Genomic DNA, 24,266 nt, shown 5'->3' with positions numbered 1-24,266 from the left:
ACAGAGAAGTCGACCCAGTTCTCCATGAACCCAAACCCTTCCTTCCTGCACCAGCTTCTGAGCCACTTATTTAACTCCCTAAGCTACCATTGTCTCTCTGGTGACTCTCGTGGCACTAGTAGTATTTCTGAAAACACTACCTTGGAGGTCCTGGACTTGAGCTTCTATCCTAGTTCCCTAAAATCATTTTTAAGGACCTTCCATCTCCCCCTGACTTTGTCATTGGTGCCAATGTGTACCATAACCGCCAGGTCTTCCCCAGCCTCGCCCAGCAATCTCTCAATCCGATCCGCAATATGCAGAACCCGAGCACCCGGAAGACAACACACTGTTAGGCATTCGCGTTCTCGGCGACAGATGACCCTGTCTGTCTTCCTAATAATAGAGTCCTCTACCACCAGCATCTGTCTGACCATTGCTGCACTCCTTTCCCATTTTCCTGCAGCGGTCATCCTCCTGGTTGGTAGGAGAAACGCCCTGCTGCAGTGTTGCTGGCCCTGGGCTTTCATCCCTAATATCAGCCAAACAGGTATATTTACTAGGGTGTTCAAGCTCAGGAGTAGCCTCCCTGGCACTTTTCCCTTTACCCCTTTTTCCTACATTAACACAACTGCTGACCTGATAGTCCTGATCTTGCCCTCCTCCTACCACCTTCATTTCACTGACCCCAGTCAGTGCCTGCACAGTGAGGTCTAAGCCTCTCTCCTTGTTTTGCAATGCCCCTAAGTATTTCAAGCTGCTTATTTAGATCTTTCTACAATTTCTGGGCTTCCAAATATGCAACATGCTTGCATCTAGTGCAAATGTATTAACCCTCGAATGGCTCTTCAAGGCACGCATACATTGTACAGGACACACACTTAGCATTGTCCATGGAGCACATGTTTAAATGGGGATGAACAGTAAAGTAGGAAAACAGTAAATATGAGTTAGAATTAGACCCTGTCTGCTGTAATTGGAGGACTAGCTAGAATCAAGCCAACAACACACAAGGAAAATCTATCAAACCTTAGTTTCTTGCTCCTTGTCTTAAACTCAGATTCTTTGAACGCCACTTATACACAAGCCCACTTAGTACAGCAAGCCCAGGTAGGTCCTACCTGATTTTGCTAGCAGGAATACACTACTAGATAACAACCTTGGAGGTCGCATATGGACATTTGTCTGGTACTGTTGGGTGCAAAAATCTTGTATTCATCTACAGTCAAAATCCCCCAAATCCCCCCTTCATGGAATAGTGAAAGACTGTTGCAGTTATTTTCTTTTTAAAGTCTATGTACTGTAAGTGGTAAAGCCTTCATTGCTGGGAAAGCTTTCATACACACACAGTGCACCTTTCCATTGCTCCGGAGCTGGAGAGCCTTTTGCTATTAAAAGCAATCTTGGCATCTTTGGTTTTGAAGTAGCTGGATGCTTTTATGTGACAACTCTCTTGCATTGTCAATACATGGCTTAAAGGATTGGTGTTCCAGCATGCAGGACTAAAGTGGGGAAATTAGAAAGGTTCCCCTTTGGTCACGGCAACTTGAGTTAGTCCTGATGAATAGAACCCATGGTCTGGGTATAAATACTGAGCTGTGTTGTGTCTGATCATTCAGAATAATCCAGGTGGGGGCATTGTTATACCTTCTTGCTGTGCACTTTCTATTCAGAACTAGCCCGTAGGAAACACAAATTGGCTGAAATTACTCAGATTCTGAAAAAAATAAAATAATTGGCTGAATTGTCTGAATTTGTATTTGGACAAAGGAGGAGGACATCTTGCTGTGTCAGTATAATAAATCTTTGGAAGCGGTAGAAAGAGTTTTTTGTGTTTATCTGGTTCAAAAACTTTTTGGGAGCAATGAGAATCTGTTAATTGAGTACATCCTTCTAACTACTTCTCTTAGACAGGGCTCAGTGACAGACAGGTGACAGGTAGCCAGTATTAGCTTCTAACACCTACAGTTTATTTTATTTTATATTGAATCTTAAGCAAGTGTCCACAGGGTGCCCCCTGAAATAGGAGAGTCATACTTACCTGCTTCAAGCCGCTCGGGTCCTCCACAGCCTGCCTTCAGCGGTGATGTGCTGCTTGTGGCCACATCATCTCTGAAGCCAGCCATTGGCTACTGGCTGGAGCAGTGCATGTGACCATGCCCATGAAGAGACAGATGTGAACGGGGATAAATGTGCGGGGACCGGAAGATGGAAAAAGTGGAGGCAGCGAGGGGATATGAATCATCTATTTCAGACGGTAGGCTGCGGGCACTTGCTTAAAAATCAATATTACCAGAAAACCTCATTAAAGGGCATCTGTCAGCAGATTTTTACCTATGAAACTCGCTGACATGTTACATTATCATAGGTGCCTGCATTGCTGAGAAAAATGATGTTTTAATATATGCAAATTAGCCCGCAGGAGCAGCAGAGGCATTACCGTCACACCTAGAGGCTCTGCTCTCTCTGCAACTGCTGTGCCCTCTGCACTTTGATTAGCAGGGACAGGCTGTGATCATGTTTACACTGCCTGGTCATGTCAATTAAAGTGCGGAGGGCACAGCAGTTGTAGAGAGCAGAGCCTCTAGGAGTAATGACCACGCCCCTGTTGCTCCTAGAGACTAGGGATGAGCAAATCGACTTCAGATGAAACATCCGAAGTCAATTTGCATAATACTTTGTTTGAATACTGTATGGAGCGAGCGAGACTCTGCATAATAACTTCATAAATCAATTTCTACTGTAAATTTTTTTTTCCCAAACTCAGGTTCGGTTCCAAGTGGTACCTTGGAACCAAACAAGAGTTCGGGAAATGTTTTTTTACAATAGAAATTGATTTATGAAGTTATTGTGCGAAGTCTCAAAGGTTTAGCGAAGTAATACAGTGAGGAACAGAAGTACGATTTTGCGATTTTGCAAGTTCTCCCACTTAAAAATCATGTAGGGGTCTAAAATTGACATTTTAGGTGCATTCCCACTCTGAGAGACAGAATAAAAAAAAAAATCAGGAAATCAGATTGTATGATTTTTAAATACATTTTAATATTTTATAATAAATACATATTTTCTAAAATTGCTAAGTAACCATGGCAGCCAAGACTGCAGTAGCGTCCTGGTTGCCATGGTTACCGATCGTAGCCCCAACGATTAAACTGGGACTCCGATCGGAACTCTTTGCTGCCACCAATGATGGGGGGGGGGGATTTTTAATTAGGGGGGGAGAGGGGAGGCCGCACTGGCCACCAATGAATTTAATATAGGGGAGGGAGGGGGGCGGCACTGGCCAACAATTAATTTAATACAGGGGAGGTAGGGGGGCGGGGGGGCTAGCGCACTGGCCACCAATGATTTTAATACAGGGGAGGGGGGGCTGGGGGGGCCGCACTGGCCACCAATGAATTTAATACAGGGGAGAGAGGGAGGGGGGCCTCACTGGCCACCAATGAATTTAATACAGGGGAGGGGGGGCCGGGAAGGTCCGCACTGACCACCAATGAATTTAATACAGGGGAGGGAGGGGGGCCGCATTGGCCACCAATTAATTTAATACAGGGGAGGGGGGGCCGCACTGACCACCAATGAATTTAATACAGGGGAGGGAGGGAGGGGGGCCGCACTGGCCACCAATGAATTTAAAACTGGGGAGGGAGGGGGGTCTTCCCCCTGCTGCCTGGCAGCACCTGATCTCTTACAGGGGGCTATGATACGCACAATTAATCCCTCAGGTGCTGCTGCCAGGCAGCAGGGGGCAGTCATGTTCACAGTTCTTAGTATATTCTAACTTGAAGCGTCCCCATCACTATGGGAACGCCTCTGTGTTAGAATATACTGTCGGATCTGAGTTTTCACGATGTGAAAACTGAGCTCTGAAAAAGCTGTATGCAGACGGATCTGCGGATCTGTCTGTGCTAAAGTAGCCTACGGATCACGGACGCGGATGGCAATCTTGTGTGCCTCCGTGTTTTTTCACGGACCCATTGACTTGAATGGGTCCGTGAACCGTTGTCCGTCAAAAAAATAGGACAGGTCCTATTTTTTTGACAGACAGGAAACATGGATCACGGACGCGGATGACAAACGGTGCATTTTCCGAGTTTTCAACGGACCCATTGAAAGTCAATGGGTCCGCAGAAAATCATGGAAAACGGAACAATGGACACGGATGCACACAACGGTCGTGTGCATGAGGCCTTACACTGCTGAACATAAGTATTTGAACACCTGAGAAAATCAGTGTTAATATTTGGTACAGAAGCCTTTGTTTGCAATTACAGAGGTCAAACGTTTCCTGTAGTTCTTGACCAGTTTTTCACACACTGCAACAGGGATTTTGGCCCACTCCTCCACACAGATCTCCTCTCACACAGAGTTTCAGCTCCCTCCAAAGATTTTCTATTTAGGTCTGGAGAATGGCTAGGCCACTCCAGAACCTTGATATGCTTCTTACGGAGCCACTCCTTGGTTATCCTGGCTGTGGGTCGTTGTCATGTTGGAAGACCCAGCCACAACCCATCTTCAATGCTCTGACTGAGGGAAGGAGGTTGTTGCTCAAAATCTCACAATACATGGCCCTATTCATCCTCTCCTTAATACAGTGCAGTCGTCCTGTCCCCTTCGCAGAAAAGCACCCCCAAAGCATTATGTTACCACCCCCATGCTGCACAGTAGGAATGGTGTTCTTGGGATGCAACTCATCCTTCTTTTTCCTCCAAACACGACGAGTGAAGTTTAGACCAAAAAGTTCTACTTTAGGCTCATCTAACCACATGACTTTCTCCCATGCCTCCTCTGGATCATCCAGATGGTCATTGGCAAACTTCAGACGGGCGTGGACATGTGATGACTTAATTAGGGGAACCTTCCGTGCAATGCATGATTTGAAATCATGACTACGCAGTGTTCTACCGACAATGACCTTTGACACTGTGGTCCCAGCTCTCTTCATGTCATTGACCAGCTCCTCCCTTGTAGTTCTGGGCTGATTCCTCACCTTTCTTATCATCAGTGATACCCCACAAGGTGAGATCTTACATGGAGCCCCAGTCCGAGGGAGACTGACAGTCGTCTTTAGCCTCTTCCATTTTCTAACATTTGCTCCAACAGTTGATCTATTTTCACCAAGCTGCTTGGCATTTGCCCCGTAGCCCTTTCCAGCCTTGCGGAGGTCCACAATTTTGTCTCTGGTGTCTTTTGACAGCTCTTTGGTCTTGCCGATGGTAGTAGTTGGCGTCTGACTGTGGGGTGGACAGATGTCTTTAACCCCTTAAGGACTTAGGATGTACCGGTACGCCATGTTTGCTGAGTCCTTAAGGATCGCGGCAAACCGGAGGTCAATTCAGACCTGCGGTTTGCGGCTTTTACCTGCGGTTGCGGCTGTGGTGGGGGGACCCGATGGCATGGAAGGCAGCGCGATGTCTAAGGAATGCATCGTGCTGCCTTCCGGTGACAAGCCTCTGAGATCCAGCCCCCTGGATCTCATAGGCCGGAAGCTGTATGAGTAATACACACAGTATTACTCATACAGCCAATGCATTCCAATACAGAAGTATTGGAATGCATTGTAAAGGATTACACCCCCAAAAAGTTCAAGTCCCAAAGTGGGACAAAAAATAAAGTGAAAAAAGAAAGTTGAAAAAAGAAAGTTTCCCCCCCCCCCAAAAATGTAAAGTTTCAAGTAAAAATAAACAAAAACTTCATTTTCCCCAAATAAAGTTTAAAAAAATTGGTAAAAAATAGGGGGGAAAAAAGTATACATATTAGGTATCGCAACGTCCGTATCGACCGGCTCTATAAACATATCACATGACCTAACCCCTCAGATGAACACCGTAAAAAATAAAAACGGTGCTAAATAAAAAATAATTTGTCACCTTACATCACAAAAAGTGTAATAGCAAGCGATCAAAAAGTCATATGCACCCCAAAATAGTGGCAATCAAACCGTCATCTCATCCCGCAAAAAATGAAACCCTACCTAAGATAATTGCCCACAAACAGAAAAAAACTATGGCTCTCAGAATATGGAGACACTAAAACATGATTTTTTTTTGTTTCAAAAATGATATTATTGTGTAAAACTTACATAAATAAAAAAAAGTATAAATATTAGGTATTGCCGCGTCCGTATCGACCAGCTCTATAAAAATATCACATGATCTTACCCCTCACATGAACACCGTAAAAAATAAAAAATAAAAACTGTGCTAAATAAACAATTTTTTGTCACCTTACATCACAAAAAGTGTAATAGCAAGCGATCAAAAAGTCACACGCACTTCAAAATAGTGCCACTAAAACATGATTTTTTTTTGCTTCAAAAATTAAATCATTGTGTAAAACTTACATAAATAAAAGAAAAAGTATACATATTCGGTATTGCCGCATCCGTGACAACCTGGTCTATAAAAATATCACATGATCTAACCTGTCAGATGAATGTTGTAAATAACAAAAAATAAAAACGGTGCCGAAACAGCTATTTCTTGTTATCTTGCCTCACAAAAAGTGTAATATAGAGCAACCAAAAATCATATATACCCTAAACTAGTACCAACAATACTGCCACCCCATCCCATAGTTTCTAAAATGGGGCCACTTTTTTGGAGTTTCTACTCTAGGGGTGCATCAGGGGGGCTTCAAATGGGACATGGTGTCAAAAAAACCAGTCCAGCAAAATCTGCCTTCCAAAAACCGTATGGCATTCCTTTCCTTCTGCGCCCTGCCGTGTGCCCATACAGCTGTTTACGACCACAAATGGGGTGTTTCTGTAAACTACAGAATCAAAGCCATAAATATTGAGTTTTGTTAGGCTGTTAACACTTGCTTTGTAACTGGGAAAAATGGATTAAAATTGAAAATTTGCCAAAAAATTGAAATTCTGAAATTCCATCTCCATTTGCCAATTACTCTTGTGGAACACCTAAAGGGTTAACGACGTTTGTAAAATCTGTTTTGAATACCTTGAGGGGTGTAGTTTCTTAGATGGGGTCACTTTTATGGAGTTTCTACTCTAGGGTTTCATCAGGGGGGCTTCAAATGGGACATGGTGTAAAAAAAAACAGTCCAGCAAGATCTGCCTTCCAAAAACCGTATGGCATTCCTTTCCTTCTGCGCCCTGTCGTGTGCCCGTACAGTAGTTTATGACCAAATATGTGGTGTTTCTGTAAACTACAGAATCAGGGCCATAAATATTGAGTTTGGTTTGGTTGGCTGTTAACCCTTGCTTTGTAACTGGAAAAAAATTATTAAAATGGAAAATTTGCCCAAAAAAATTAAAATTTTTAAATTGTATCTCTGTTTTCCATTAATTCTTGTGGAACACCTAAAGGGTTAACAACATTTGTAAAATCAGCTTTGAATACCTTGAGGGGTGTAGTTTCTTAGATGGGGTCACTTTTATGGAGTTTCTACTCTAGGGGTGCATCAGGGGGGCTTCAAATGGGACATGGTGTCAAAAAAACCAGTCCAGCAAAATCTGCCTTCTAAAAACCGTATGGCATTCCTTTCCTTCTGCGCCCTGCCGTGTGCCTGTACAGTAGTTTACGAACACATATGGGGTGTTTCTGTAAACTACAGAATCAGAGCCATAAATATTGAGTTTGGTTTGGCTGTTAACCCTTGCTTTGTAACTGAAAAAAAATATTAAAATGGAGAATCTGCCAAAAAAGTGAAATTTTGAAATTGTATCTCTATTTTCCATTAATTCTTGTGGAACACCTAAAGGGTTAACAACATTTGTAAAATCAATTTTGAATACCTTGAGGGGTGTAGTTTCTAGAATGGGGTCATTTTTGGGTGGTTTCTGTTATGTAAGCCTCACAAAGTGACTTCAGACCTGAACTGGTCCTTGAAAAGTGGGTTTTTGAAAATTTCAGAAAAATTTCAAGATTTGCTTCTAAACTTCTAAGCCTTGTAACAGCCCCAAAAAATAAAATGTCATTCCCAAAATGATCCAAACATGAAGTAGACATATGGGGAATGTAAAGTAATAACTAATGCTAATTTTGGGCAAATTTGGTATTTTTTAATAAATAAAAATGAATTTTTGTGACTCCATCTCCAAATGGCCTGGATAAGTCAAAGCTTTTTAAAGTTATCACCACATAAAGTGACACTGGTCAGATTTGCAAAAAATGGCCTGGTCCTTAAGGTGAAATATGGCCGTGTCCTTAAGGGGTTAAACCACCTAGGTATTTCTCTTAGACTCCATCATAAACCTACATGTTTGGCTTGGCCTAGCATGTTCATAGCAGCCTATGTCCTGTTGAAGCAAAGAAGGGGTCATATTGAAATCCAACATGCTCGAAATCTCTTTCCTCTGTCATCAAGAAGAGGATCAGTGGCAAGTGTATACATATAGGATTGTTGGCCAGTATAGTTTAATATGGCCTAGTCTAGCATGCCAAAAACAATAGAGGCTGGCACATGCAGAAGATATCAGATTCATTGCGCTAATGGCTGTCCATCAAGATTGAATAAGGCAGGAAGTGGGCGTGACAAGCTTGACATGAAGCGTGAAGGTCACTGCCCCCTTGACTTCAAGCTGCCTGACTTACATACGCCAAGCCAGTGAAATTAAATTGATTTTCAGTTAACTTGGCCAAAGCAACCAGGCTTATCCCCTGGAGGACATAAGGTACTTCAGGCAGTTGGAGGGGGGGAAGTGCATTACTGAGATGTCAGGTTTACTTTTTCCTATTCAACACTGATCTGAGCATGCATGTGTATGGAAGAATCAGGAGATATAGCTGTCAGCTGAACAAGCGTAGGCTACTTTCACATCTGCGTTTTCCTTTTCAGTTTGAGATCCGGCAGAGGGTCTCAAAACCGGATGAAAACGCTTCAGTTTTGTCCCCATTCATTTACAATGGGGACAAAACTGAACAGACTGAAACGGAGTGCACCAACATGTTTTGTTCCCATGCCGGCAAAACCACTGCAAGCAGCGTTTTTGTGTGTGGCATGGGAAACTGAACTGAAAAACCATGTAAGTCAAACTGGATGCGGCGCCCCGGTATGTTCATATTCGATATAATACAACTGGATCCGTTGTGATCAGATGTAGCCGGTTGTATTATTCAAACGGATGCGTTTTGCTGGGGTTTTGAGATCCCATGCTGGATCTCAAAACCAGAAAAACGCTTATGTGAAAGTAGCCATAGACATAGCTGGAAATACCGCCAGTGTTATTTTTTATATGTACATTTCAATGTGTGGTTTGGCATTGATATATTTGTTTTATTATAGTTTCTGGAGCGCCTGACACATCATGGTGTTAGAAGGATTCATACCAGCCCTGAGATAAAATCAAGTCATCATCCATTATAGAAAAATGAAAACCACTTATTGGCGAGGACAACCCCGTTGTCAATCTAAACATATTTTTTATGTAACACACTACCCAAAATATGTCCTTTTAATCCTTTTTTTAATAATGAAAAACACTCTGCACTGCTTTTCTCAGCCATGGACACACAGTAAGAATATTCTCCAAAACCAATAAAGAAAAACACACTAGGACAGAAGAAGTGATGGCTCTGCTCACTGGAGCTTACACTCTAGAAGATTTTAGATGTATTAAATATACCAGTCTAGTTATATGAAGACATCGACAAGTTCTTTTTTTTTTTAGTTCATTTTTTAAGACTTACTGCCCTGGAAGCATTGTGTAGACAACTGTTTACAGCCTGATCACAATCACAAGTCAATAGTAAAATCTGTTTAAGTGGAATATTTAGCGGCACAATCTGTTCCCGTACACACAACTCTGTTCCTCTCCAGAAACCTTTTCTTCCTTTACCAGCTTCAAGCATTATTTTATTAAAGCATTAACAAGGACTTAATCCCGCCATCTGGTTGAGGCTTGCTCAGGCCATCCAATTTGTGACGGCCGTCTGGTCTTTAGAAAATTCCCACATTTTTAAAGGTTAGACAAGGAGCTACCTTTATGAATGGATTTTGAATAATTCTCATCAAGACAATGGACCAGGAGTGGAATAAAAAATGTGCGTCGCTCTCTGAGGCACAAGATCTCCTGGCTGTCTATCCCCCATGGCTGAAAGGCAATTAGCATTTCAACTAGCCAATTTGGTTAGATGCAATGAAGTGCATGGGTGTGTAATTTGCTGCTCTCTGCTTGATGCTGCTGAGAACTCACCATTGTGTTGTCCTGCCAAAGTAGCTCAGTCTCTAGCACAGTCACCATTGTCTAGGGTCCTGCAGAATGAATCAACAAAGACATCGCTGTACATCAAGCCATGGGGAATCAGAGGAGAGGCAGCAGCGAAATATTTATTACATAGAAATTATGATAACACTAGCAGAAGCACCCGGCTTTGCACGGGTATATTTGATCTATTTCATTAAATGTTTGTGTGTGTCGTTAAAAGATATCGACAGTATCCACTATAACAGTGACATCTACAGCACCCCGACACCTTAACAATGACCTCCACAGGGGCCTGCCCCCTTAACAGTAATATCCACAGTGCCTTCCCCTTAACAGGGTCCTTGGTGGACCCTCCCCTTAACTGTGACCTCAACCTGTCCCTTCCCCCTTAACAGAGACCTCCACAGCGCCCGCCCTTTTAACAGTGACCTTCACAGCGCACGCCCATTTAACAGTAACTTCCACAGCATCCCACCCCTTTAACAGTGACCTCCACAGCAGCCCGCCCCTTTAACAGTGACCTCCTCAGCATCTCGCCCCTTTAACAGTGACCTCCACAGCAGCCCGTCCCTTTAACAGTGACCTCCGCAGCGGCTGCCCCTTTATTAGTGACCTCCACAGTACCCCATCTCCTTAACAGTGATTTCCACAACACCCCGTCCCCTTAAAGGGGTTTTCTAACTTCAGTAAGTAGCATTTATCATGTAGAGAAAGTTAATACAAGGCACTTACTAATGTATTGTTATTATCCATATTGCCTCCTTTGCTGGCTGGATTCATTTTTCCATCACATTATACACTGCTCGTTTCCATGGTTACAGACCACCCTGCAAACCATCAGTGGTGGTCGTGCTTGCACAATATAGGAAAAAGAACTAGCCTATGTGAGCTCCCATGGTCCCAGCCGCCAGAGAGGCTGACGCTTTTTCCTATAGTTATTATGACCTTGCATTTAGTATTTTGTAGTCTAGTGATATCCAGTATATACAGAGACTAACATTTCCATTGAATAACAACCTGACAGTTTCTCTCCACCTTACTTGGCTCTCTGTTTATGTTCTGTGGTGTAAGTCTTTGTACACATATAAGATCAATCACATCATGGATAACTGATATTGTGTTAAAGGGGTTCATTTAAATTCATCACGCAAAGGTTTTTAGCTGGCCAAATCCTGGAATATTTGCTGGGTAGCAGCCGGTTCTCCGCCGGATATTATTATAACTGCCTGAAGAGCCTGGCGGAAAGACCACCAATGCAAGGGTGAAAGAAGCCTAACTCTATTAACAGGACTTGGCAGCAATCTGATCTTACTTGTAGTTGTAGTCCCAAGTTTTCAGTGGGCGTCATAGGTGCCGGCTGCCTTTTTTACATAGTAGACACCGAAAGGCATTGTCTGCGATTGGCGATAATGGCAATTATGGAACTTTAGCCCCTCGTCGTCAGTTGTGGCATCTGAGTAATAAAATCCCGAGAGCACTGTTCTCCTGAGAGCCGAACGGCTCCCCCAAGCCATGATCGAGGGAGCCGTTTAGTTGCCATGGCAGCCTCAGGCCTTCAGAGGCCAGCCAGCGCGAAGTTCCTGTGGACCCCTTCCTGTGGTAGGACACCATAGGAACTTAGTGAATCACCCATAGTCTGCAGTGTTAAAGCATTGCAGTCTATGGGAGAAGTGATCAGACAATTGCATGTTAGTCCCCTAGAGGGACTTAAATTAAGTGGGAGAAACATTATAAAAAGGTTTTAAGAACAAAAAAAATATACAAATTTAAATCACCCCCCTTCCCTATGTTAAAAATGAATAATAAAAAATAAAGATCAAGAAAAATCCTCCAGCACAGTCGTCCGCTGTTAAAATCCAAGTTTTATTCGGTATCAATTAAAAGTACAGGAACATGGATTTCATCCTCCCCGCTGACTTATCTTTGGAACATTAAAATTATATTTCAAAGATGTCAGAAACAGAGCCTGAGGGGGGTCTGCAGAGGCAAAATGCTTATTTGACACGCTGGACTGCACAAAAAGGATGGATAAAGCCACAAGTATGTTTGAGTCAAAGGACACTGTTCAGACCGGCTGCGACTCCCCTGAGTTATTGTTATGGCTCATGTTCCTGTACTTTTAATGTATAATAAAACTTGGATTTTAACAGCAGACAGGAGTGCTGGAGGATTTTTCTTTTTCTCATTGCAAGTTTCCTGGTCCGGGAGCTCCGTGCACGTCTCTTGCTAGCAGCGGGTGAGTTAATAAACTTTAAAAAATTATTTATTTTGGTGTAAAAAATAAAGATCATTAGCACCATCTCATTCCCAAAAAAGCCTGTATTCAAATATAAAAATATAGACCTCACACAATGAATTACCTAAGGCCCCTTTCACACGAGCGTGACAGATTAGGTCCGGATGCGTTCAGGGTGCGTTCAGTGAAACTCGCACTATTTTGCAAGCAAGTTCAGTCAGTTTTGTCTGCGATTGCGTTCAGTTGTTCAGTTTTTTCCGTGCGGGTGCAATGCGTTTTGATGCGTTTTTCACGCGCGTGATAAAAAACGGAAGGTTTACAAACAACATCTCTTAGCAACCATCATTGAAAAACGCATCGCACCCGCACTTGCTTGCGGATGCAATGCGTTTTTCACGCAGCCCCATTCACTACTATGGGCCAGGGCTGCGTGAAAAACGCAGAATATAGAACATGCTGCGATTTTCACACAACGCAGAACTGATGCGTGAAAAACAACGCTCATGTACACAGACCCATTGAAATGAATGGGTCAGGATTCAGTGCGGGTGCTATGCGTTCACGTCACGCATTGCACCCGCGTGGAAAACTCGCTCGTGTGAAAGGGACCTAATAGATAAAAATCCAAATGTCCAATTTGCCTTTTTTCATCGCTTCACTTTCCAAAAAGAAAAAAATAATAATACAAAAAAGGCATTAAAACAGAAGAAAAACTATAAAAATATGGTATCACTGTAATCATACTGACCCAGGGAATGGATTAACATGTCCAATCTTATCACATAGGGAATGCCTTAAAAACAAAAACCATAAAACTGTGGTGGAATTGCATTTTTTTTTCAATCCTATCCCATTTGGATTTTTTTTTTCAGCTTCCCACTGCATTATATGCAATATTAAATGGTGTCATTAGAAAGTCCAACTTTGTGTTGCAGAAAACAAGCCCTCATACGGCTATGTGAATAGGAAAATAAAAAAAGTTATGGCTCCGAGAAGGCAGGGAGTAAAAAACAACAACAACAAAAAATAATCTGCAGTCTCAGGAAGGGGTTAATTGCTGTGTGTGCTTATTACATCTGTCTATTTGTAAATACTTGAAATATTGGATTTTATCCAGAGCAGTAGTTAGAGGGGAATTATTTTCTGGATTACTGGTTGTGGTCTATAGGTGATGGGAATAAACTGCAAACCACCAAATAAAATAATGTTACAATAGAGACCGTGCGTGGCTACTAAGAAGGGGAAGGTTTTACTGAATTATTGATCATAATATTATGAAACCTCTTAGGCCACAGAAGTAATTGCAGAGTCTTAAACATCCTTTAGTCTTGGAAATTGAAGACTTGTAACATAAGACATTGTTAGCATCCCTGGAAAAGGTCTTGTTGCTGGTATTAATTACTTGCTGTGTGCACTCAGGGAAGACACATATACAGTGGTAAGTACACCGAATACCTATGTATTTCTACTTGTTTACAACCTTTTTTTGTAAGGAGAATTATTTTATACCCTAGATTTCCTTGTGTGACTATGTTATATGCTATGGTTTCATTCAAGTTGATTCTGTTTTGAGAATCAGATTAAGTATTATTAGCTTAGTAGTAGCCCCGTACTAGATGATGTGCATTATGAACCGCTTGTGAAGTTGCACAAATGCTTGTTCGATTGCTACACAGATAGGATGGGTGGTGACCAGGGACGGATTGGCCATAGACCCTACAGGGAAATTTCCCGGTGGGCTGATGCCCAGGGGGCCACCGAGCCCTTGCTGCATATGCCCTCCTGAACTTAAATGTATCACCGTCTTCAACGGTACAGTTAAATACTGTGGTAAGGGTAGCAGTATTGTGTCCTGCACTGTGGTAGTTGCTTCTGCTGAGGCAGTATTTTGTGCTGCACTGTGGTATTTGGTTCTGCTAGGGCGGTATTTTGTGTTGCACTTGTTATCGCAATTCATGCGATTCTCATCTTCTTTGTGTGGTGCCAAATCAATTAGAAGTATAAGTGCGTACCATACTGCTTTCATAATGAGACCAGACACACAAGTTGGTTTCATGAAAGCATCTTTTCATCCCCCTGAGCATGGGCACTTTATTCAAGTTACATTCACTTAAATAGCAGACATGACATCACAAAAGGGGGTTCCTTAAGAAAAGACTATTGTTTCTTTAACAAAATGGGAGTAGTTTGCTAATTTTATCCCTGAGTTTCATTGGCAGATTCAAAAATGACAACCTAACTCCCCCTCCCCCAGTGACCTTAAGGGCTCTTTCACACTTGCGTTCTTTTCTTCCGGCAAAGAGTTCCGTCGTCGGGGCTCTATGCCGGAAGAATCCTGATCAGGATTATCCCCATGCATTCTGAATGGAGAGAAATCCGTTCAGGATGCATCAGGATGTCTTCAGTTCAGGACCGGAACGTTTTTTGGCCGGAGAAAATACCGCAGCATGCTGCGCTTTTTGCTCCGGCCAAAAATCCTGAACACTTGCCGCAAGGCCGGATCCGGAATTAATGCCTATTGAAAGGCATTAATCCGGATCCGGCCTTAAGCTAAACGTCGTTTCGGCGCGTTGCCGGATCCGACGTTTAGCTTTTTCTGAATGGTAACCATGGCTGCCAGGACGCTAAAGTCCTGGCAGCCATGGTAAAGTGTAGCGGGAAGCGGGGGAGCAGTATACTTACCGTCCGTGTGGCTCCTGGGGCGCTCCAGAGTGACGTCAGGGCGCACCCACGCGCATGGATGACGTGATCACATGGACACGTCATCCATGCGCATGGGGCGCTCTGACGTCATTCTGGAGCGCCCCGGGAGCCACAGGGACGGTAAGTATACTGCTCCCCCGTTCCCCGCTCCTACTATGGCAACCAGGACTTTAATAGCGTCCTGGCTGCCATAGTAACACTGAACGCATTTTGAAGACGGATCCGTCGTCAAATGCTTTCAGTTCACTTGCGTTTTTCCGGATCCGGCGTGTAATTCCGGCAAATGGAGTACACGCCGGATCCGGACAACGCAAGTGTGAAAGAGGCCTAAGACAAAGAAATGCACATGAGGCTCACACATCTGGTTTGCTGCCATCTTGTGGACAGAAAAGAGTAATACAGTACATATATATATAGAGAAATAAAACCTGTCTCTCACACACTACAGTATTGCGGGCCCTGCCTACTTCTGTTGCCTTGCCTTCTGTCAGCCTGGTTACACAGACAACATGGGCCACTTTTAGTTTTTTTTTTCCCAGGCCACTTTAAGGTCCCTGTTTGCCCCTGATGGTGACCAAAGAAGTCGTTCAAGTGAAATTCAGTCTTTCTCTTTAACAGCTTAGATCAGCTCAGCTAAACAAATGTATGTGATGTGTCAGTGTCCAACATTCCCGAAAAGGCAGATGTCTGTGGAAAGAAGGATTGGGCATGTTGGATTTCAGAAAACATGCATTGTCAGCCAAGCATGCATGTTTACAGGAGAGAGAGTCGGATTGAAGCTAGCTAAGATGTATAGCCACCTTAGGAATTTGACAGAGATTTTTAACTCCTCTCCATCTTTGATCAATGCCCACATCCTAGCTGCTTTGTCTACTGTGGGTCATTGGTAATCCGAAGTCCTCCTCCTATATCATCATAGGCTGGTGCTCTGTTTCCTCACTATGTTTAGCACTGCAGCTCTCCATGCTTAGATTGCCCGTGGCATACAAGCACAAGGTTTGCATAATCTCACCAGCAAGTGGAGATCTGTGTTCTATTAAAGAGGACCTGTCACCAAGAAAAATCCAGTGAAATCTGCAGGCACCATGCTATAGAACAGGAGGAGCTGAGCAGATTGATATATAGTTTTATGGTAAATGATTCTGGAAAACTTGTAATTTATTCATTTCAATCCCTGCTCTATACTTAGGAGTCATGGGGCTGTACTACTCAGTGACTGACAACCTTCCCCATATGCTTAGGTATGCAGAGATGGCTGGCGGTCATTGAGTTAGCTCCTAAGTACAAAAAGAGCAGAGATTTAACTATACATCAATCCTGCTCTATATCCTGCTGTCTGCAGATTGAGCTGCATTTTTATAATGACCAGTTCTCTAGAAAGCAGGTATAGCAGCAGAGACTGGCAGCATAACATTGGGAAACATTTTTCCATATAAGATACTTTTTTTAAGTTTAAGTTCATTCTTTAGCCATTTACGCATTTCTACTAGAGGTCCCTCAAAGCAGAGGTCTTGCAGTTTTTTGTTACTATTAGATCCGGGATGAAATCAGATTTCTTTATACAGATGTCTGGGTGTGTTACATAATATGTAGACAGTAGGAGTAGGTAGCCCCTCTCCATTGTGTGTGGATCTCATGTTCACTGCCATCTTTTTTCCTTCCTCCTGCTACTGTAGGACAATAGTTTTAGACTCTTCTGGGGTTTGAGCCACTTAAAATGACGACAATGCCTACTTAAAGATTACATTGGACTAAAAACGTAACTTGTGTAGCGTGGGGGAAAGAAGAGCAAGAGACGACATGATTTAAACCTTGTTAAACGTTTTAATAAGGTTCCGGAGGGAAGGGTTTTACCAGGTATTCCCAGCTCGGACCCAGCTTGTTCTCACCAGGCAGAAAGTGAGGGCCCGGTTTTGAGATAGATGCAGTTCCCTGAGCTTATCTTGTGGAGATGCCATAAAATTCCAAGATGGAAATACCCCTTTAACCCTTTAAACCAAAATCACAGACGTGTAAGTAACTTGCGTCAATAGTGATCATGGCTCTGATTGGAGCCCCAGTGGCAAAATTATGGGGCTCCAATCGGTTGCTATGGCAGAATAGGACCTTATGAAGGCTCCTAAGCCTGTCATAGTAAGCTTCCTGTTAACCTCTGCCTGAAGTATAGCTTAACAGGAAGCCCGTCAAAATATTCCCATAACATACTATTGCATTCTATGGTACAAGTGATCAGAAAATCGCATATTCGAGTCCCCTAAGGGGACTAAAAATTACCGTACAAAAAAAGTTTTATTTTTATAAAAGTAGTAAAACATCACTGTATCACTGTTATCGTACTGACCTACAGAATAAGGCAGTGAATACAGTGAATGCTATAAAAGCTAAATCATGGCTGAATTTTTTATTTTTTTTCCCAATTTCACCCCACATAATTTCCCCCCCATTTTTAATTACAAGCTATGGTAAATTGTCTTGCAAAAAATAAGCCTTCATTTGGCGATGTGAACAGAAAATGTAAAAAGTTATGGCTCTTGGAAGGCAGAAAGGAAAAATGAAAACTGGACTGGTCCTTAATCAGCTGTAGTTAGAAAATCAACAGTAATGATTAGAAACCTATCTCTGTCCTAAGAAAGAATAAGGCCTCATGCCCTCAACTGTATTTTGTATCCATGTCCGATCCACATTTTTTGCAGATTGCTGTCCGCATCCTTGTGTCTTTTCCTCAAATTATAGTACATGTCCTATTCTGGGTTCGTATTGATGAAAAAAAATTGTCATTGTCATGGCTGTGCAAAATGTTGCCGATTACACATGGAATGTGTCTGTATTTTTGGGATTCATGGTTTACAAACTGCAGTTAGGCCTCATGCACACGACTGTGTCCGAAGAAGGCTATAAGGGCAGACTAGATGGACCATGTTCTATCTTCTCAAGGCATGAAGGGCACCAAGTATAGCAGTTACTGTGGCTAATGTGGTTTCTGCCAAGTGTTTTCAGGTGACCTACAGATGAGTAGAAGGTACTGAAGGTGCAAACTGATCCTGTCAGTGGGTCGGAGTGTAACTCTTTCTGCTGGGGGATTCTGTCAGACCCCGCGGTGAACTGCGCAGGTGCTTTCATTGTAGATTTACAAACTGCCTCAATTTGCACTCCTGCAGCCAAGGGCCACATCTTTGGTTACTTACTTGCTTTTCAAATGATAATAAGAAGAAGTGTGGTACAAGATCTTGTTGGATGCGGCCTTCTGCATTGAATTTGAAACACAATTGTTTGCTGCTGATTTCCCTCTCTTGATTGACTTCCTGCTGATATAAATTCCACACCACAGGTCAGCGTACAATGCAATTCATTTTGTAGCATGGGCAAAATCTCATCCACTTCTTCCCCTGTAAAATGCTGCGGATTTGCCCTCATAAGACAACAGGTGGATAACAGTTACCCATGGTGTAAGCCTTTGGTGCAATGAGGCTGTCACCATTGCTGTGGTTGTACCGAAGCTCCTCTCCTATCTGTGGCCAGCACTGCTTTGCCACTTGCTGGCTCTGTCAATCAATGCAGCTAGGGAGGGACCTCTCATTGCACCAAAGGCCTAATTTGCATATTTAGAAAAAGTATCATAAATCGGAAACGGAGCTTCAGATCAACAAAGGAAAAGCAGCATTTTAATCAGGTGAACCACAGCTATGTGTCTATGCAAAACTTTGATAGGGAGGTCACTGGTAACAGGTTCCCTTTAAGAGGTTTTCTAGCCTTTATTCTGCAGCCTAGTGTTCTGTGTAGGTTTGGCGGCTTGGGCAGATAAGTGGCAGATGAGGTTTAACACTGACAAATGTAAGGTTATGCCCATGGGAAGGAATAATGCAAGTCACCCGTACATACTAAATGGTAAAACACTCGGTAACACTGACATGGAAAAGGATATAGGAATTTTAATATCCGGCAAACTAAGCTACAAAAACCAGTGTCAGGCAGCTGCTGCCAAGGCCAATAAGATAATGGGTTGCATCAGAAGGGGCATAGATGCCCGTGATGAGAACATAGTCCTACCACTTTACAAATCGCTAGTCAGACCACACATGGAGTACTGTGTACAGTTCTGGGCTCCTGTAAACAAGGCAGACATAACAGAGCTGGAGAGGGTCCAGAGGAGGGCAACTAAAGTAATAACTGGAATGGGGCAACTACAGTACCCTGAAAGATTATCAACATTAGGGTTATTCACTTTAGAAAAAAGACAACTGAGGGGAGATCTAATTAATATGTATAAATATATCAGGGGTCAGTACAGAGATCTATCCCATCATCTATTTATCTGCAGGACTGTGACGAGGGGACATCTTTTACGTCTACAGGAAAGAAGGGGGGTCATTTATTAAACTGGTGTATAGTAGAACTGGCTTAGTTGCCCATAGCAAGCAATCAGATTCCTCCTTTCATTTTCCAAAGGAGCTGTCAAAAATGAAAGGTGGAATCTGATTGGTTGCTATGGGCAACTAAGCCAGTTCTACTTTACACCAGTTTGATAAATGAACCCAAAGGTTTGTACACAAACACAGAAGAGGATTCTTTACGGTAAGAGCAGTGAGACTATGGAACTCTCTGCCTGAGGAGGTGGTGATGGTGAGTACAATAAAGGAATTCAAGAGGGGCCTGGATGTATTTCTGGAGCATAATAATATTACAAGCTATAGCTACTAGAGAGGGGTCGTTGATCCAGGGAGTTATTCTGATTGGAATTTTTTTTCCCCTAAAGTGAGGAAAATTGGTTTCTACATCGTGTTTTTTTTTTGCCTTTTTCTGGATTAACTTGCAGATAACAGGCTGAACCGGAAGGACAGATGTCTTTTTTTCAGCCTTATATACTATGTTACTGTGATACTATGTATGTGACATTAGATCATATGCTTCTATTTTGTTTTCTATCACAGGCATGCCCCCAGTTCCCTCCTCTGCACTTATTTTCTTCGCATTATTAGTCACTGGGATATCTGGAGAAACACAAGTGCAGTTTGCTGGACAAACAGAATTTTTTGTAAATGAAACCGCGACCACAGTCATACGTCTGGTGATTGAAAGGACAGGAGACCCCGTAAACATCACGGCAATAGTCCTGGTAAGTGTATGTAAATGAAGCCAGGGTTATCACGCAGATTACATTATATCAGATGTTATCTATAGCCACTGACTATTTATTTGTCATAAAGGATACATATCTAAAACATGTAAAAGGGCCAGTCTGCCTTCTGTCATTTCACTGGCTTTGAATCTGCACAATACAATACCATGCAATACCATGCAGCACTTTTAAGGCCTCTTGCACATGAACATATTTTTTTTCCATTTCCGTTCCGTTTTTGCGGTTTCCGTTTTTGGTCCGTATGCGGAACCATTCATTTCAATGGTCCTGCTAAAAAAACAAAATGTACTCCGTGTTCATTCTGTTTCCGTATTTCCGTATATCAGTTCCGCTAAAAGGTAGAACTTGTCCCATTATTGTCCGCAAATAATGTTCCGTTGCTCAATTCAAATCAATGGGTCCGCAAAAAATATGGAATGCATACGGAACACATCCGTATGTCATCGATATTTTGCGGATCCATGCCCTAGTCAGGTCATCAGTATCTGATTAATGGGACCCCCAGAAATCAGCTATTTGAGACAGCATTGGCTTCACAATAGTGCAATGACCTTCTTGCAGCTTAGCAGATGTCACGTTCATCGGTCATGTACCCTCGGCGTAGCTCAGCCCCATTGAAGTGAATGAGTGCAATACCAAGTACATGGTGAGCAGAGAGAAGGCCGTGGCACTACTGTGGACAGGACAGGTTCTCAGGAAGAGGTCATCTATATCACATCACTAGGGCTCCCACTCTCTACACCTTTGCTGATAAGCAGTCTGAAGGGGTCATGGCACGCACTTCATTTTATACATGAGGCCAGCTACCTGCATGCCATCTACTTAGTAACGGTTGTGCAGAGTATTTCAGCTTCATCCCATTCAGAAGAACAAAGTAAAAGCTACAATCCCCTGCACAGTGTGTTGGTAGACAGACCCATATAATGCAGTTGATCGGCTGGGCTGCCAGGAATCGGACTCCAGCCAATCTCATATTAATGACCTATCCGGAGGATATAGGCCATCAGTATGAAAAGCCCTTTTAATACTGACTTGGTCAAGTACTGCTGCTCTCTACTGGTTAGTCCCACTCAAATAAATAGGACTGAGTTGCAAAACCAGGTACAGCTATCACTAAAAGTGCAGAGCTGTGCCTAGTAAACAATGAAGGGGACGTGGTGCTCGCTGTCTACTTGGTGACCTATTCTAAGAATTATACATCAGCTTTTGTGGAGTTTGAGAACCCCTATAGCGTGACAGAAGATTACATAAGGTCCATGGTAAAATCACCCTCGTCTGGAAAGAGTGAAGGTGATGTAGGAGATGATTTTCACTGTTTATTATATTGTATATACTAGCTGATGACCCGGCGTTGCTCGGGTATTTATTTATTGCAATTTTATATTAAATAACAGTGACTTTCACTATGGCCACCCCTTTAATGGTGACTGTCCTTTTAACAATGACTTTCATAGTGGCTGCCCCTTTAACGGTGACTATCACAGTGGCCACCCCTTTAACTATGACTGCCCCTTTAATAGTGACTTTCCCGGTGGCTGACCTTTTAACAGTAACTTTCACAGTGGCTGCCCCTTTAACGGTGACTGCCCCTTTAACAATGACTTTGGTGACCGCCCCTTTAACAGTGAATTTCACAATGGCCACCTCTTTAACGGTGACCACCCCTTTAACAGTGACTTTCACAGTGGCCACCCCTTTAACGGTGACATCCCGTTTAACAGTGACTTTCATAGTGGCTGCCCCTTTAACGGTGACCATCCCTTTAACAGTGACTTTCACAATAGCATCCCCTTTAACGGTGACTGTCCCTTTAACAGTGACTTTCACGGTGGCTGCCCTTTTAACAGTGACTTTCACAGTGGCTGCCCCTTTATGGTGACTGCCCCTTTGACAGTGACTTTCACAGTGGCCGCCCCATTAACAGTGACCGCCCCTTTAACTGTGACTTTCACAGTGGCCGTCCCTTTAACAGTGACCGCCCTTTTAACCGTGACTTTCACAGTGGCCGCCCCTTTAACTGTGACTGCCCCTTTAACAGTAACCTCCACGGTGCCTGCCCCTTTAACAGTGAACTCCACAGTGCCCGCCCCTTTAACAGTGAACTTCACGATGCCTGCCCCTTTAACAGTGATTTTCACAGTGGCTGCCCCTTTAACAGTGACCGCCCCTTTAACAGTGAACTCCACAGCGCCTGCCCCCTTAACAGGGAACTGCACAGCGCCCGTCCGTTTACTAGTGGCCCCTGCCCCCATGCATGTAGCAGTGTAGTTGTGCTGTCATATATCATATGACTGAATATTTCAGGACCTGTGAACTGCTAAAAAACCTGTGATCAGTTGTTATGGCAACCTAGAGTAGGACCTGTGAGCTTCTATTGGCTGATAAGGGACATGTGACAGTGTGTATGGCAGTTAGGATTTAAGTGAAAGGCTGGCAGGCTTGTATTGGATAATGCAGGTCATTTTTGGGGAATATCTTGGGAACGGTACCCCCTAGAGAGCCGAGACCCCCGCAAGATTTCCTTCCAGGTAGCAAGGGATGTGTATACCAAGTTTCGTTGAAATGGATGGTTGCGTTTTTGCAGAACATACACACATATATACGTCCTCTTTTATATATACTTTTACTCATGCTCGTGCTCTTTGTAAAACATTACCACTTCTTCTACTTACTTCTAGCTACAAGAGGAAAACACAGGAGACTTCATAGCTACCGCTGCTGCTGCGTTCATACCCGAGTGGGAGAAGAATCGGACTGTCTATATTTCCATATGCGACGATGACTTGCCAGAGGCAGACGAGACCTTTCATTTCTTTCTGATATTACAGGTAAGTTATACTTAGCACATTCCGTTTATGCTCAGTATGTATAGATGCTGTACAGTCTGGACGTGCGGCTGCACTGCCCTCACCTCAGCAATGACAGGTGGCTCTTCTCTTTGTGGTTTACCCGTAAAACCTTTTATACATGACAGAACAGCTTTTTACATTTATATTTCTCTTGGACACCTTACAGTAAAATTAAAATGAGTATCATATATTGCCCGATAAGATCTAGGGGTTAATTCTTGAGATCGACTCAAATAGCAACGTTGTACATTATGGTTTCTGAGTTAAATGCAAATACAGATCTGTATATAGTGTAATTCTGATACCTGTAATGTGGAAAGCTTTAGAATGGTGGCGCATGGTTACAAGTACTGCTCCAGACCATGGTTAGCTCCAGCGGTGAGGTGCTTCCAGTGGCCACATCTCTGCTGAAGCCAGTCATTGTCTGGAGTGCTGCATGTCCCCATGCCAATGCATCAACAGAAGAAAACAGGGTGGGGACCAGAAGATGGAGACAAAGGAGGACCAGAGTGGGGTGGAGCAGTTAGGTATGAGAGAGAGTGCATATCCTACTGAAAGATTCATACCTACCTGCTCCCTCTGCTCTGGTCCTGCTCTCTGACACCTGTTCCTTCATCTTCCGCTCCCCTGCCTGCTTTCTTACAGCTGGGTCATGGACATGGTCACCTGCACTGCTGCAGCCAATGACTGACTTCAGCAGTGTTGTGCCGCGGAATACAAGTATTGTTTACTCCAGCTTGAATTCTGTGAATGAAGAAAGACCAGAGACTCTCTTCATTGATGACAGACTCCCTTTAACCAATAGGTCTTTTTTTGATGACACGTTACCTTTAAATGGCAGCCATTTAAAGGTAACGTGTCATCAAAAAAAGACCTATTGGTTAAAAGGAGTCTGTCATCAACATTTCACCTTTGTAGCCCTTCCCATAGCTTTCTAGCATCCTTACAGTTAATAAAAACGTTACCTTTATGATCAATCCTGGACTTATAAAACCGGCAAAAAACATCTTTGTAGCATATGCAAATGCGGGCTCGCAAGTGCCCAGGGGCGGCGTTACCATCGTAGGCGCCCTGCTAGCTCAGCCTTTTCTTCGCCGTTAGCCGGCGCATGCGCATTAATTACTATGATGCTGTACAAGGAATGGGCATCGCAGTGCGCATGCGCCGGCCAACGGACTGAGTGCACAGGCGCGG

At 43.2% G+C, this 24,266-nt stretch overlaps 1 protein-coding gene across 1 annotated transcript in view; it reads left to right on the top strand.

Annotated features, from left to right (window-relative positions):
• ADGRV1 (adhesion G protein-coupled receptor V1) overlaps window positions 1-24,266 on the top strand; it is a 522,269-nt gene that overhangs the window by 19,599 nt on the left and 478,404 nt on the right. Inside the window, 2 exon segments of the mRNA XM_044282697.1 lie at window positions 20,015-20,199; window positions 22,902-23,051. Coding sequence (XP_044138632.1) covers window positions 20,015-20,199; window positions 22,902-23,051 — 335 coding nt within the window.

This window comes from Bufo gargarizans, chromosome 1, assembly GCF_014858855.1.
Source record: "Bufo gargarizans isolate SCDJY-AF-19 chromosome 1, ASM1485885v1, whole genome shotgun sequence".
NCBI classification, from domain to species: domain Eukaryota; kingdom Metazoa; phylum Chordata; class Amphibia; order Anura; family Bufonidae; genus Bufo; species Bufo gargarizans.
This window is presented reverse-complemented; position numbering and strand designations above follow the sequence as displayed.